The sequence below is a fragment of the Candoia aspera genome, chromosome 5 (genome assembly GCF_035149785.1).
Source record: "Candoia aspera isolate rCanAsp1 chromosome 5, rCanAsp1.hap2, whole genome shotgun sequence".
NCBI classification, from domain to species: Eukaryota; Metazoa; Chordata; class Lepidosauria; order Squamata; family Boidae; genus Candoia; species Candoia aspera.
Genome location: NC_086157.1, coordinates 1,771,661 through 1,789,202, shown reverse-complemented (window position 1 = coordinate 1,789,202; position 17,542 = coordinate 1,771,661). Strand labels below are relative to the sequence as shown.

General features: G+C 38.6%; 1 protein-coding gene across 3 annotated transcripts in view; it reads right to left on the bottom strand.

Moving 5' to 3' along the window:
• Positions 1-607: 607 nt before the first annotated feature.
• Positions 608-17,542, bottom strand: part of DACH1 (dachshund family transcription factor 1) — a 304,668-nt gene continuing 287,733 nt past the window's right edge. For all 3 annotated transcript variants that reach the window (XM_063304540.1, XM_063304541.1, XM_063304539.1), the window contains exon 11: positions 608-3,126. In XM_063304540.1, coding sequence (XP_063160610.1) covers positions 3,089-3,126 — 38 coding nt within the window. In that variant the 3' untranslated portion in view covers positions 608-3,088. The remainder of the gene's footprint in view (positions 3,127-17,542) is intronic.

Genomic DNA, 17,542 nt, shown 5'->3' with positions numbered 1-17,542 from the left:
ACTGAGTCTGTATGTTGAGCCTGCAGTTAACAGTGAGACTGTGCACTAAGATGTTAAAAGTTTCTAAGTATCTTGCTGAACCTGGAGGTGGAATTTGAGAAGAGAAGAGGAGAGTCTGCAGACACCAGAGCAAGAAATCTCTATACTCCTGTAGTTATGGAAATAACATGTTTTCTTCCATCAGTGTGTCCACTTTACATTATTCAGCACAAAGCTTTGTAAAATAAGAATCCTGGGAATATCACAATATAACGGGGAAAAGGTACAAATAACAGCTTCATAAACTGAGAAATGTACATAAATAAATCATGCAGATGGGGCCGGTTTGCTTAGCTGGCAAGAAACAAAATAAGGAAAATCTGCTTGTTAAACAATAACCACAGAATGTGCTTTTATGATGTTTTTTTTTTTCCCTTTCTTCACCACAGTAATTCATATTAGAGCTAGAAGCGGTTGCATGTTAAATGAAATCATTCAGCATTGTTCTCGTATTCCAAACAGCTGACTGATGTTGTTTTAAGATGCCTCCCATTAGAAAGTAAATATTCCTCCTATGTTACACATTTCACAAAATTTAATAAATATGAACTGTAAATAAAGTCACAGGCAAATTTCAGACAGTTTTATTAGCAGATTGTTGAAAAGGAGGAGGAGGAAAAAAAAAAGAGGAAAATTAAATACAATACCAGGAAACGTGGTTCTCACATGAAACCAGGCTCAGATAACTAGGCTACCATAGAAAAATTATCCAATTCTTGCATTATGATGTAAAAACAGATTTTGTACAGATTTTGTACAACAAAATTCATAATAACTTTTTTTCTCATTTTTAGAAAACTTTAAATATATAGATAAAAATAGACAATTTTCATAGGTCCTACATGAAGATGAGAATGTTCTGTTCCAAAGGGTTGCATAGAGCGCAAAAGGTGATTATAATATAGAACAACTAGACATTAATATCTTTAAGAATACAAAAAGCATTTAAACAATAACATGAACACAACATTTCTTCATATTCTAGGCGAAAGGAAAAAAAAATCTTGGGTAACTAAAGGGAGAAGAAACCCAGATTCATCATACGGTAGCATTTCATGAACTGTAATATTTACACGTGTTTTAACAAGATATACTTCTCCTCAATTAGCATCTCCATTTACTTATGTTCCAAACCAAACAATGATTAATACCTACAGTGTCTCGAAAGAATACACTGTAAAAATGATCACACGGACTCATGGGTGGGTCTTTTTGCCAGGACAAAGGAATGGCAGATACCACGACCACCATTTTTGCCAGGAAGCAAACAACTCAAACCCCTCTCTCTTCTCATAAAACTAGCCGTTTGCCACAAAGTTCGTCAAATGATAGCCGTTAACCCTTTAAAGACTGCACTATTTTTTTTAAAGGAATTATCTAAGATTTTCTTAAGTATTAAGGACTTAAAAAAAAACCCTCCTGTAATAAAGGTTTCGTTTTGTGTTTTAAAGATACTTTTTAAGACATAAAATTAAGGTGGTCTATACGCATGCCAAAATTAACAAAGCCCAGATTCAGCAACTCTCTGATGCCCCAAAGTTTGCCTTCCCAACAGATTTAAATTTGGACACATTGCAGGTCATTCAGATGAGCGAGCACTTACTGTGTGTTCCCAATTACGAATTCATATCAAAGGCTTTTTCTGCATGAAACATTAGAGATCCAGAAAGCATGAACAATCTTCCAAGTAGGCTTTAAAGGGGTAACTTAGAGAAGTAGGCAGAGCCAAGAAGAAAATTGAAGATGTAGAAAACACTCTTTTTCAGCTTGCTTCCAGTTATGAGCACAAAGGTGAAAAACAGATACCATTTTTATAAAGACGATAAAAATAACACAGAACCAGACTTGCCTACACTGGTGGGTAGGAAGGACAAAAGACTTTAAATCCATCACTTAGCTCTACGTGGCATTGGGCTGATACATCAAGTGTCTTTACAGCCTTGGGGATTTTTTTTCCCCTTCCCCAGCAATGTTGAAGTAATATGACATTAATATAGAAAAATATTTCTGGGGAGTTGACTCGATTGGGGGCCACAACCCACTCCGAAAAGTGCCCTCTCACACCATATACATATAAATGTGGCCACCACTCCCAGATGCTTAAGTTTCCCTTCATTAACACTGTGACTTCAAGACAAATATTTACATGCCTGCATGCGTTAAAATTAGAAAGATGGTGTTTGGACCAACAGGGTGACAAAACATATTCTCTAAAATTGTTGTTTTTCTAAAATCTAGTATACTACTGCATACATAATATTTTCCGTGAGTGGCTTGTGGTTATATACTGTACACCTGAACAGTTTCAGAAGCAAGGTATGACTTGTTGTCGTTCCTCTCCCAATATACTGCCAGTTTAACATGAGAAATTATAAGCATTCTTCTCCTTCTTCTCCTTCTTCTTCTCCTTCTTTTCTTCTTCTTCTTTTTTTTAAGAAAAGAGTGATTACTGCAAATAGTAAATAATGCTGTTGAAACTCTGTACTTCCTTTGTTGAGATAAAACTGGTTTAAGTTCTATAAGGTACCATTGCCTTGGTCTCTTGGAGAGGATTTGTGAAAAATCCATTTCCCAGGATCTGAAAAAAAAAGGTATATAATATTTTGATTTAGCTTCAGTTTTTAGGAATCTTCTGATGCCCATTTTAGAAATACTCTTTTTTTTTTTCTGCCATCTTGCTGGTTTGACATAACAGTGCTTAGGATGAGAAGTGGAAGATCTCCTTGGTGTGCCTAAGGATTCAGAAGAGAATGTGGTTCTTATCCCACTTAAGTGGGAATATACAGTTTTGCTGTGGGGTCTCAGTACAGATTTCCTGGCAGCTGGTTGTTACAAGAGAGCTATGTAAGTTGCCTTCTGTGACGCTGGGTGGAGCCTGGGCAATGCAATGAGGATGCTCCCGTCAAAAGCTGAAAATCTCTGCACAAGGCTACGTGAAGGGAAAATGTTTTCTGCAAAGCACCTTTGTTTCTGCAGAACCGCCGAAACACGGGCTGTCTTACTGCAGAGTTCTCTGAACTGTAACGCACGTTGCTCCAACTGGGCAAATTCAGTACATGACAGTACTCTTCAGATAAAGCCTTCCATCTGAAATATACGTAAGAAAGATGTTGGAAAATTCTTTCTTAGAATAACAGTACAATAACAGCTTCCCTAGGAAAGCTGAGGAGCATATTTTATCTTTCAGGGAAGGTACATTTCCTATCTATTAGCAAGTTATGTTAATTCAACCTCCCTGGCTTGAAAGCTACTGTATGCAGGTAGTCCTTGACTTACGACCATTCGTTTAGCAACCGTTAGAAGTTATGATGGTGCTGAAAAAAGTGACTTACGACCAGTCCTCGCACTTACGGCTATCTCAGCATCCCCATGGTCATGTGACCAAAATTCAGGCACTTGGCAACCAGCTCACACTTACAATGGTGCAGCATTCCAGGGTCACGTGATCGCCACTTGCAACCTTCCCTGACGGCTTCTGACAAGAAAGTCAATGGGGGAAGCTGGCTTCGCTTAACAACTGCAGTGATTTGCTTAACAACCATGGCAAAAAGGTCATAAAATCGGGCATAACTCATTTAACAACTGCCTTGCTTAACAATGGAATTTCCAGTCCCAACTGTGGTCTTAAGTCGAGGACTACTCTGTAAATGATTGCACATTGTTTTTAAAAAATCAACATGCAGTAACTTAGGCATGTGAAAATGTGAAACCACTGTAATATTAACTCCAATAATCAGCAATAACATCAAGGGAGTGAAAAGGAGAAATCACTCCTACAGTTGGGGTGACCTGACTGGGTTCTTTCTTAGAGATGTGAGGTCATGTCAGAAGATTGCCCTCCACCTTCCCCAGGTGCATTCTAACCCTGATCCTGCAGATATGGTGGAATCAAGAAGACCAGGGATGGAAAGTGTTTGTCCACCTGTCTGCCTCCACGACCCGAAATCCTTCAAGGGGTCACTTGCCAGTTCAGCCCTTGACGCCACGTTCTGCTCTGGAGTGACACGGAGAACCAAGATGACGGGATCCCGCTCTCTCCCAACAGGGGTCATCCAATGAGGCTGTTTCATGGCCCAATTCCACCGTCTATTTGAACTAAAACTCATTTCATCCAACAGCTTCTGCTACTGCATCATCACTACTTGACCCTGAAAGGAAACCCTTGCTCCTGGAAAATATCTGCAACAGTTTTGGGACTTGGTAGTAAAAGCAGATTTTTTCACTCTGGAACCACACTGCCCAGGAAAACCTCATCTCTGGTAGTATTCTTCTTCCTCATGCTACTTGGATGTCAGATTATTTTAAACATACTAGCTATCTTTATTTTTAATAAAATTTTCTCCTGTACTTGACTTTGCTGATGCTTTTACAATTTCTATGTTTTCTTAAACCTGTAAAAAAAAACCCTCTGTTAATTGTGCTGAAGTGGGATCTATGAAAAAAAAACTGATTAAAAAGGCTACGGCAGTAAAACGAGTTTGAAAATAAAGACAATTCAAAGTAGAGCAATAGAACTTAACATTGCAGCTAGTATGATGATAAACAAAGAAGAATTCGTCCAGTTCTCCGTATAATACAGCTATTACGTGCATTTCTAAACGTGGGTGAGAAGCTTGGGACAGAATATTTACCAGATACTGCTGAACGCCGGTGATTCTTTCTTTCTGATAACTGAACATTTGTCAACCAGGTTATATTTTTACACCTTTATCTGCAAACCTGTTCTTTAGCAGCCCCTACTCCAGCAGAAATTAATCCTGATTCAGAAGCACAAAAGAAGGTTGTTTTTATTATGATTTGCATTCTAAAATGAAAAAGAGAAGCCATTTGTATTTTAATCTCTTGACTGAAACATCTCTTCAGTTTCAGGAGGGCCTATCCTGGAGGTGTTCACAGGGTGTGGTCAAAAAGGTCAATATGGTGACCGTGACATAACGATCAAAGCTCACCCATTTTTATGTGCGCCACAATGTTGTGTTATGTCATTCCACACATAAGAACCAGGCAGCGCTTCAATCAAAACAAAAAAATTGGACACCCCTGGCTTATCCAGGGAAAGTAAGGCTTGACCAGTGAGGAAATTTTGACATGTCATTTGTTCATTATTTATTCCATTTCTATCCCACCACAGTCTAAGCCATCTTGGTTGCTAAGTTATTTGTCTGACTTATTTACTGGATACAAACACAATGCATGTTTTGTCATTTTGATGACACCTTGGCTTGGGGCAATTACCAGCATCTATTTGTCTTTTTAACCAACCATTTTGAGTAGTTCTCTAGATGGATTTGCATCCAACTCAGCTGTGGACTGACTCCCTTGTTTATACCAGTGGTACCCTTTTTAAAAAGTTGCTCAGATCATATAGAGAAGAGATGATTAAATTATGAAATCCACTGTTACTTTAAAAGCCTGATCTAAAAAATATGCCCTTAAAGAAACATTGAGGGTATAATATATGTCCTTCTTTTGACAACCAAACTAGACTACTCAACAAACTCAGGGACATCAAAAGAGCGCAAATATTTTGAGGCCGATCCTGACCTCTAAGCATCCCAAAATATCTGCTGGGAATCTGTTGGACATTGTTCTGACTGCAAACTGATAAGCTCAGGAAAAGGTTGGATTTCTTCTGGCACAGCTAGAATGGGACATTTAGTGGACCCTGCCATAGCGCGGGAAAAACGTTAAGAAGAAGAAGAAGCTAGAATGGGACATTTGGAACACAGAGTAAACCTGTGCAGGTGATTCAAGAGAACCCAGAAACCTGTGCAGTGCTAATGTCATTAATGATTCACGTTTACATTTACGTATCTTTTAAGCCTTGTTTTTGAACTGTGTTGCCAAACTAACAAACAAGCATAAATCAGATGTCCCCACTGTCAAGTGGGATAAGCCCAGTGGATACCTGGTCCTGTCAAATTTGAAATGTCACCAGGATGTGGAATTAGTCCTGGAGACTGATAGGTACCCACAAAAGCTATTCTCATATAAGAAATATTTCACAGATATATACAATAGTAGTTTTAGAGTTCTAGCCATTTCTTGATTCTGACTGTGATGCTTTTATGACTAGGATCAGCTGTGAAATATGTTTACCCAATACACTGCAAATCCTGTGTCAAAACTCACATATAAATCACATATAACCATTTCAGTCAGAGGCTTCAATTTCGGTACAGTTTCTATTAGTAATAAAAAGAATCAGGTGGTGTCTCAATCAAATGAATTAAATTAAGTTAAATTAGATTAATAAAAGCCACTAATTCGCACACCAGACTGGTAAAGGGACTTAAATGTAACTATTTTTGGAGACTTAAGACAAGGGCAGTTGATGTGCTACTGGAAAGGTAACTGCTTAACATGCCAAAAACTTTTTCATTGCATCTGGCCTACAACATTGGAGTAAGTAAAAGGGCCTTCCGGGAACCAGGTGTTTCCCACATAAAATACTGCAGCTATCCACCCATAACTCATGGGGAAAGGTTAGCATTCTTTCCTCTGGCGGTCTAATTTTATAAACCCACAGCTCTGACGCCATTGTGTGAATGGAATAATACGGAGCCCTGTGATGACTCCATGTCTTCCAAAGTATACTTCCAGAACATCACCAAGGAGAGAGGCTGTTTTCTACAAAAAAACATGGAGGCTACTTGCAGCTGGAGCCATCCTTGCTCCTTCACCTAGCATAGAGAATGGGTTTCCTTCTGGTGAGAAGTCACTTAAAGAGAAAGCTATAACATCTTTGTCCTTATTTCTGAATATAAATGTTCCCCTTAACATCCTCCCCTGGACGCTTACTCACAGAAGCATGTCATCCAACTGAAAGGTCTCAGATTTCTCCAGCGCATCAACTGTGCTCCATAACCGACCTACTGCATATCCTCACAACTGAGTTCTGAGTTTTGTTCACAGATTTTTTTTGTGTGTGGGGGGGGGGGGTTGTTTAAAGAGTAGCTCTTATATTGCCTCTTCAAATGCTAAACTACTAAAGTCTATATGCCAACTGAACTAATGTTCCTAAAATAAACTTTCGAGCTGATTTTCCAGTGTAAATATTGCATTTCCGCACTATTTCACCTCCAACACAGCCATAAGGTTGACCTCAGTCAGCTGTTCGCCCTAAAGAGAGCAGAAGGGAACTGCCATTTGGTGCCAGTGGGATCATGGGGTCAAAAAACTGAAGATGGTGGTCAGAGTATCATGACTGAAACTCCATGTGTCAAAGGGATGGGGCTGCAATTTTTTGACTCCACTGTGAACATTGTTAGGTGCCGCTCTCCTTAGCTTCCAACTTCAACTAAAGGCTGAGTCTCTTTGCTGACCCAGACCAATGTTGAATCTGCACGGAATGGAGTATTATCTGTACATTTGGGTCACTGTTACCATAGCTGTGTTTAAAATTTCAGTTCTGTGTAGTAGTTTTCCACAGTTCAAACTTTTATAATTGGGTGTGTTTTATTGGTTTGTTTCATAGTATTCTTCTATAGGATTAATTTGAACGAAAAGCAGGCTAAAAAGAAGCACACACATTCAGAATTCCCATTCCCAAGGAGAACCATCAAAAAATGTGGGTGGAAGTTTGGAATCAAGTCTGTGACCCCGCAGGCAGCAGGGCCAGAAACAGGAGGGCAAGTCGTCCAACAAGCAGCTTCATGGATGATTCCATATCCAGCTAAAGAACCATGCAGGGACGTTCAGTTCTGTTTATTTATTGATGATGTTTATATTCTTCCCTAATCTCATAACAGACTCCTTAGCTTGTTATATTGCACCGTTCTCTGTGTACTGAGGTATAAACAAATTCTTGGACTCAAGGGTCCCATCGGACTTTATATGGCATCTCAAGGGGCACACTCTGACAGTGGGTAGAGCCAGGTCCCATTTCAGGGGGTGGACTGAGGAGTCTTAAGGGCTAATGTAGCATCTTGAGGAAGCATGAGCTATTAGGCCACCTTTCTCCTACTTAAAATCTCCACCAGTGCAAAGAAAGGGCCCAACTGTGGGCCTCTGCCCATTTTTGCCCCCAACCGTTCTAGAAGCCATGTTGGTGGGCAGCACAGGATCCTTGGACTGCACTCTTTCATTCCTAATTACAGTAATTCATTAAGTTAAAGGGAGGCATTTCCTGTCACGAGGAAATGTTACTGAAAATAGCAACTATTTTGTTTCCCCGGGATTTTTTGCAGGCACCGAATGCTGTTTGCCATTTTTCATTTAACAGCTGTACACGAAAGCCATAAGCACACAACCTCTTCATCCCAATGTTGATAAAAGCATCTGTGATCCATAGCTCAAGAGCGTTTAGATTATAGAACTGCTGGGTTTATTTGTTTTAATAAGGCAGGGTAAATGTGTATCGCCGTGTAATCCTAACCTTCCATTCAATGCAGCGTTTTAATAATTGAAGGAAAAGGAACAAGAACAATAAAAAGGAGACAAAGGCAAACAAATGGAAAATGATTCATGCAATTTTTGACAAAACAGCATCAGGAAATCCAAATAAAAGCAACATCTTGCAAGATGGAAGACAAACTCTAGCCCTTACCAAAATAGTACAGTGGAGTAACTAACTAAGGATAAAATCAATTTTTGCCTTGCCTCCATAGATCTCATTTAAGATGCAAACAAAGGAACTCTTATTTACCACAGATCCAAGACTAGGCTGATGTGCTGAGAAATCTAAGATCTTATCCACAGGAAAGTGTTTAAGATAAAGCCGAAGCATATTTAAAAATGTTAAAATGGAAGAGATCATAACAGAAAAGTAATTTCTAAGTGGAAGTAATCTTATCAGCTGCTGTTTCTTTCCCCCAGCATTTTTACTCCAGAAGTCTGCAGTACCTATCCAAGGCTTATGGGAAAGCCCTAAATCCTAGCTAATATGTATCTAAGGGTGCTTTCTTTTGAGATCACTGAGACCATCTAATGCTAGCTTTTCCCAGTGATGATGACTCAGGAAGGGTGTTTTTTCCAGCCCTTCAGCCCAAGAATCTCCAACCAGCCCAGGTGATTGGGCATTATAAAAGAATATTAATCAATGTGAGCAAAGATGCTTTAAGGTGTCTCTTGTAGCTTCAAAAACAACTATAATCATGTATGTGGAACAGAGCACCATACATAAATATCACCCAATTAAGATCAAGTGTATCTCTGCCTATTACTTCTGTACAATGGAACATAGTAAATGAAGGACTGTGACTATGGTGACTATGTGAAGTGCTTTTCCTGTCCGTCATCAGAATTTATAACATGACTGGAATTAACTTATGTCATTACATGGCTTGCCATTTATTTATTACATCTGCAAGTCTAGAAAAATACGTCCAGTCTGTAATGAGGGAAGGCAAACAAACGATTCAGCTGCAAGCGTAGAAACAGATTAGGGTTAGGTTGTTGCTTTTAATTCAAGACACACCAAGTTCTCCTAATAAACTGTGCAAATTTGTGCTTCCCACAATTCAAAGAACACTGTGATGAAAGGGAGAAATCTTGATCAGCAAATCTTTCTCCCTTCTTCCTTTGAAATGCAAGACAGCTTTCCAAAGCATCCATGTTCCAAACCATTTGTATTAATGCACTTGCGGATATTTGTACCTAAGCAAATTGTTTGATGATGAGGATGATGGATGATAACAATAACAATAACAATAATGCCAGCAGAGGGAGCAAAAGACCATTCTGGATGAAAGGGGACCCATCTCTTCTTCTCCATAAGGCAGATGTGACTTAGTGCCGCATCTAAGAGGACTCTCATGTTTCGATAGCATGTTTGTGGTTAGAAGAGAGTTCTAAAAATTAATCACTTTTTTAATTGATTAAAAATATTACCTCCCTTTTCACGAAGTATTCATGTTTTTCCTCCTGAAAGTTGGGGGAGTCAATAAAGAGAACGGACACACTCTTCCCACAGAGAAGAAAATCGTACAAGGACAATAATTAGGAATGGCCTTAACCACTTTGTGAAAAAAGAGGAATTAATTTTCCTAATATAGTATGTTATTTTTGGAAATCATAAATAAATACAGATCTATCCTTGCAGTATTCCATGAAAAAGTTTAGCGATCTTATTGTAGCTTCAATCAGCATCTCTGTTTTATCACTTGTAATATAACATCTGTAATGACGGCACTGCCTGATCTGCAGATGAAAGGACACATCGGAAAAGGGGAAAGAATAAATTAGTGATAATCTATGTTTTGTGGTATTCAACTAAGCCTGAATACCTCAAAGCCTTTGTTGCATTTTAGGTATTGCAAAGCAATATAACGACAAATACATCTCTCTTAAGTCATTTTTTTCACTGGTTTTGTTATCTTGTTCTGTTTGCTGTTTAACCAAAGGAAATCTGTCAAAACAGCAGACAGAGAAGTAAAATATCTGTCCTAATTTTAAGTATGTAATTATATACATTTTCAGTATTCAGGCATATTTTGTTTTAAAGGCAAGTTTCCACTGGAACATATGCTAGCTAATATTCAAGACTGTTGTTTCAAAGCTTTTTGGAAGTAAGAACATAATAGAAAAATGTCTCTTTTATCAATATTCACTTAACTGTTACGTTTTTTCAGTAGGCAAAAAAGGCCCAATGCCACACTGCCATTATATGAGCCTTTTTTTCCCTCTGCAGACACCAGGGGCAGACATGGGCTAGCAATGAAGGCCCATTGCACGGCATGGCACCAATTCATTTTCTAGGAATGAATGGAAGGAAATGGAAGCATTAGGTAGCAGGACACACTGAGAAATGCAGTGGGTACAAAAATTATATTCAGAAGGTTTAGCATTAAAAGTCCTTGAGCTGCCCGAAATTGTGGTCTAATTTTGTATCTACTCAGAAGTAAATTCCATTGAGTTTGATTTCATTTTCTTCCATTAAAGTACCTGTAAAACTACAGCCTAGATTTTAATTCTTGTCAGAATCATGAAAAATGCTGGAAAAGTGGCAGTTTGCTCGCCATACTCTATAAGTTTAATTGGTAGCCTTGGGACCAATTTTAATAGTTTGCTATATTCTTTTCTGCATCATCTGTCAATACAGTATTTGTATCTCTGTTCTAGGACATCTTGACTTGGACCATGAATTAGTTTTGGGGTCTGACTACAGAACTGCCATCAGGAATTTCACTCATTCTTCCTAAGTTACCCCAGATACAACACTGTTACTCCTTAGTAACTATACTTTATGATACGTGTTTATATGCAGACCTAACTGTCTCGTGCATGAGTGGCCCTTGAAAATTAGTTAAGGTGAAACGTAAGAATCTGATGAATAAATTAGAATAAGTTGCTTCTCAAATTATACTGGTTTTCCCAGGTAACTGGCAATTGTGTGGGTTGTGGCCTTTTTCCTGTTAGAACTTCATCTGTCTGCAAAATTCTCCAAGCATGTTGCCTCATCCAGAGAGGTCTGTGCACAACAGCTTTAGGATGACAAAAAAAAAAAAAATCTCCTTGTGAATATAATTCCATGATCCAAGGGCCAATTTCAAATTACTTTCTAAGTGGCACTTCCCCAAAGCGTTTTTACTCAGCTCCAATTTCTAAACCCCACAGAGGAGCATCCTCTTCTGAAACCCATTCTCCAATGCCCTTCTCCTTATTAGGGAGTTTTCAAATTTTCAAAGAATTTACACCAATAACAGAGAGGGTGCATTTCCATTGTGTCACTCGACTGAATAAATTTGTCTTCATTGTCCTATGAAACCACAACCGTTTGCATAGTTCAAGTACAGGTTTATTGTTCAAACAGTGTTGTACTTATCCTTGAAAAATGAAGCTCTCGTTCATAAATCTTATTATGTACCATGTTAAATTTTGTGTAGCAGCAACCCAGCATTGTAACCATCTCTTTGCATTCCCCCATTACGATCTGCTCCAACATTAACAACTTGATACATTTCCTTAGGATACAGGCGGTCCCCTCCTTAAGTAAGAGCCAGCCTTTGCTTCTGAAAGGCTAACCACTGTCCTTCTGATCCATAACTTTTATAGAAATTGCTTTCTGCAAAGCACTTCATCACATTTCCTCTCCTAATGCTTCCCTATTCTGAGCTCAACCTGACAGTTTCAATATTAATTTCTATCCTGAGGATGGTTTCTGCTTTTGAATTCACTTCCATTAAAGATCTTGTTGTTATTATCTGAAATGAAGGCTTTTACTTCATTTGATTATGACCTATCCTTGCAATGATGAAGTTTAATCTTGTTTATTCAATTTTACTCTAATAATATACATTCAGCAGGTTTTGCTTCACTGTTCATAATTCATTTTCCACCCTCTTCTGCGCCTCTTTTACAAAGGATACAAGCTAGGTTTTGTATCTGTGTAATGACATTCACAAAAATAATTGGGTTTATTTTAAAGATGTTAAATGAAACATGGTAGCTTAGAAAAATTAACCTGCAATTTTTGACAGATCAACAGGACTTCAGGAAAACACTGGACAAGACATTTAGTAGACTGCAAGATTGTCACTAATGCATTGTAATACTTCATTTTCTAATGTAGCTATCATCCCAGTAACTCAAAACATAAAAATGTATTCAGGTTGTGAGCCAAAAGGGCTTTTTTTCTTTAAAAACAAAAAATTAGAACAACATTTAAAACATACAAACTTGTGCAACTTTTATTTTAATGAAAATGAGAAGTTCATTAAAGAAGATAAATATTTCATTAGATGTTAAATAAAACAAAGAGATATTTTTGGCTTCTCTCAGCACAAAATTCCTTTGAAAGATTAATTAATACATGCAAATTATGCAAATTAGACCCATGCAAATATTTTATGAAGACAATTAAGGGAACCATTAATTACAGCTTTTTTTGCTTCAGTGAGATTCATTCATTTAATTTTAATTTCACTTTAACTGTTCTGATGTATAATCTTGCAGCTCAGAACTTTTATCTTTCCTGGGAGCTCAGTTTAACTTATACATTTCATCAAGTGAGCAGCAATATGGTCTGAAGAGAGAGTCTCTGAGCTTCAGTCGGGATCAAGAGAAAATTTGGTCACCCTGCACTTGGAGAAACTGGGAAACAGGAAGAGAATCGGAGCTCATGCTTGGACAAGGTTCAGTTGCTGAAAAAGCAATTAATTTGCTTTGGCTGTGCTAATATAGGGGAATTAGAAAGTGTGACACAAGACAAATAGAAATAATTAGTTCTCCAAAATGATGTTCTCATTAATATGGTTTGAACAGTAGGAAAACACACACACACACACACACACACACAATTGTGGCAGGTCTGTGTTCTGTCCCTAGCTACAGGAGTCAGGATAATGCAAAAAGCAGCTTTTCTTTTCACTTTTAAAAAATAAAAACAAAGGGAAAAAACCCTCTACGAATACTTTGTTTTGTTTTTAATTTGGGGAGTTTTTTTTTAAAGAAGTCCGCAATCGATCCAACCTTCCATTCTAATTCTCTTGGATTTCCATTGAAGGCTTTATGACTCAAAAGACATAATACATAATGATGAAATGACCACTTAGAAATCCATTGTACTGAGCCTCATGGTAAATCTGTTAAATAAGTATGTACAGGACTGAACCCTTTGGCTTTAGAAGGGAGTAGATTGTCTTTCTCACACACATTACACATGCACGCATGTACACCAGATATATTTAGATTTCAGCTTTGTTTATTGAAATCAAATTTTATGGCATGTGGTAGGGAATAATATGTAATGTGCTTATGCGGTTGTTTAAGCTGCAATAGAAATAGCATTATCTTATCAAAAGTTTCCTTAATGTTCTCTTTTATACTTGACAGCATCAAAGTTTTTCTACTTACTGAAGCTTTAAGCAAACAGATGGGTACTCCAGGAAGTAAATTTTCTGCTGCTTTATACATTAATGATCATTGCCAATCATAGCATGCAAGGCATTTTTCTTTAAGCAGAACTGTGGCGAGGTGGGTGTGCGGGGAGAGAACTTGCACAGATTAGGAAAAGAAACCACCAATCCTAAATTCTGGTTGTTGATGTCCTGCATTGCAGGAGAAGAGGGCTATCCAATACACCCCTTAAGGGAGCATTTTTGAAAACCCTTGTCTGCCTCAGAAAAGGCAGAGAAAAATCCTATCTCCGGCTTATCATGGTGCAAGCTGACAAGCACGCAGATGAGTTGACAGACCCATTCCTTGTCATCTCAATAAACCATGAAAAGAAGCTGTTACAACAACAACCGCAATAACATTTTTTTCTGCAAAAGATCTTTATGTCTCATTTCTATATTATTTACACATGTTTTCATATGCATGAAAATTCGCACATAGTTCCCTATGTGTTTTTTTTTCCCAGACACAGATATTTTTGCACAGAGTTTTAAAAAGATATACAGTCTGCCTTCATTTTTGCATGTAATTGCCCCTTATGGATTAAAGACCTACATCACAAAATTGGGAAAAATGGAAAAAGGAAGGATAATTGTGTTTAAATTCATATATGAATTCAAGAAGTCTAAATCAGGTTCATATTGAAGTGGAACCAAAGACATTTGTCCAAGATCCCTCGCTGGCTGGGGAATTCTGGGAGTTGAAGTCCACACATCTTAAAGTTGCCAAGGTTGAGAAACACTGGTTTATCTGATCAGCATTGCCTGCTGAAGTTGATACTGTTGTTATAAGTCTCCATATTTAAGAACTCCAATCTAAAGCATCCTAGGAATCTGTTCCGAGAAGAATGGGCAGACCGTCAGATACAGTATCGGTCCACCAACAGATACTGATGGCTGCAGACCAAAGAGCTATTGCAGTAGTATTACAATTTCTAATGATCAGGGAAATTTTTAAGGAGAACCTCAGTAACAGCAAAGGGAGAAGGGATGCATTGAGTCTGACAGCTCTATGAGTAAGTATTTTGATACATTTTTCAACTGCTGCCTTCAGCAACCACTTAAAGAGGCTGACAAATCCCATTTCAGTTAACTCTTTTCCAAGCCTTTGGAAAAAGTTTGATAACTTCCTTGCTTAACATAGCTTTTTAGTCTAGAATGGAAAATCAGTTACTCTAGTGGATGCCATTCTGATTGGCCTGAAGGTCTAAATCCTTCCAGCTAAAGATCACTCTTATTTAATGTTAATAATCTTCTTTATTCAACCTTGCCCTGGACAGTGTTCAGAAATATGCATGAGTGATGATTCAGTAGGTCCATTAATAGCTCATATTGTTTTCTTCTAAGATACAGGTAGTCCTTGCTTAATGACCATTCATTTAGTGATGGTTTGCACTTAAAATGACTCTGAAAAAACCGACTTATGGCCAGTCCTCGCACATATAATAGTTGCAGCAGCCTCACAGTCACATGAGTGCCATTTTTGACCTTCCCAGCTGGCTTCCAATAAGCAAAATCGATGGGGGACTGTGTGATTCGCTTAACAACCATGTTATTAAGGGATCATGTGATTCATTTAACGACTGCCACAAAAATGGTCATAAAATTGTGGTTCACTTAACTGCATTGCTTAGCGACTGAAATTAAGGCCCCAATTGTGGTCGTTAAGCGAGGACTACCTGCATCTACAAAGAATCACACAGACATATTCCCAGGCTGAGAAGAAATGAGACATCAGAGTCTCCTTGTTATTAATTACTTGTGTGATATGAGTCCCGTTGAAATTATGGCTGGATATCTCATCATTTCCAAAGTTCAGTTCTGTGGAAATGAATAGTGAAATGTTTTTTGTTTAAATATCCTCTAGACCTAAACAAACGCCCCAAATTTTGTCACAGGATGGACAGAAGAACAGACGGAAGAATATTGGTTAGAGCTGTTCTTTGTTACCAAGATTCTTGGCCAGACTGAGGTCAAAGAGACACAAGACAGGATAAGAATGCTGTGTGCTGCTGTATGTGCAAATCAGGCAAATATGGTCTGTTACAGCGAGAACAGCACCCTTGAAAGTGTCACAGCAACTGTATCTTTTGACAGCTTCTGCAGGGGCTCTGAGGACCATCCCCAGCTACTGTGCATCTGTATTCATGCTCAGCCATTTCATCTCGTTGGTAGTTCTCACACACAAGCATGTGCAACCGGCAAAGCTTCCCATGGTCGTTCTTCAAGGCAGGTGATTTGCTTGCACTAACACTTTGCCAAGTGCCTGTTTTGAATGCTCTGCACCAGCCTGAGGCCTACTTTTAAAAATTAGAAGTCAGCCCCCCTTCCCCAAATATTCACATGAACCTTGGCTAAAGGAGTGGGGGGGAAGGAGAGGCCTTGCATCCTCATAACTGGATAGCTGGGTGTGATGGTCTGATTGAAGCTCTGCCTGTTGTGTGACACACATGAAAAACAGGCAGAGCCTGGATCGCACCGCTGCGGCTGCTGTCTTCACGTTGTTGGCCATACGCTATGGACACCCCCGTTGGCTCGAAGACTGAACCAGTGAGGGAGATGTGCTACGAGGCTGTTTGAATAGGAAGGTTGATGTGCTTTAATACCCGAATGAGAAGTGACAAGGCAAGGGCAAGACATTGCTACAACATCCCACCATTCCAGAAACACCCATGATTCCTTTGCATAATATGTTTGGGAAGGAGAACACTCTGCAAATCTTTTGCAGGTAAATAATGCACAGTTTTGCCTGGAAATAATAGTAAACCACCAGATTACATTTTCATTTTGTTTTCCTTCTGACACGCCTGAGCCACTCAACATTCTCCCTGCCCCTCAATATCATCCTTGACTTTTACCCCAGCCTCGGCATTCCCTTTGTACATCAGTTGTCTTAATACAGTCTTGGAATACTCTGTTTGAGAAGATTAATCATTTATTTCACAAGAAGGCCATGAGATTTCACGCCTCTTCAAGAGTGCAGTTTATAGAACAAGATGCAAATGGCTCATGTCTGCAGTTCTAAGTCTTTTAAAAGAAAAGAAGAAGAACCCCCCCCCCCTGAAATGTCTTAGTTTGTATGCCTTAACCGAGCTCCAGGCTTTGCTTTCTGAGGTGATAAATAGGGTGAATGTCTAGTTTAAAGGTGTAGCTAATAGTGACCTATGAACACCATGAAACAATAGCCTATTTATAGGCTACTGTCAGCAATCAATACCACCTTTTGTTTAACTTAATCAAAGTTGCCTTTAATTGATTAGCTAGAGCTGAAAAGCTGCCAAAATACCAGAGTGCTGTGCCAGAAGACAGGAAATAAACTTATTATTGTTTCATTTCTGTGCCCTGCACTATAATTCCACCGCTTATCCTTAGTTAAGGGGGGGAGATGCAGTAGAGGTAAAGCACATAATGAATGAATGTTTTCATACTGAATCTTTGCAAATCAATTACAAAAGAAAACACACGTCCACACACACACAGCCCCACAGGTGAGTGAGAGGTGTTTCAAGGTCACAAAATATAATTTGAGGTTTTCTCTCCTAGAACTGTTTAAAGACCAAACAAAACAGAAGTGTTTACCAGAGCCAAATACAGCAATTACTGGGTGAACAAGCATAAGACAGTAGGAAACACATCACGTGTCTGGGTAGATCTATGGAAATCCCTCT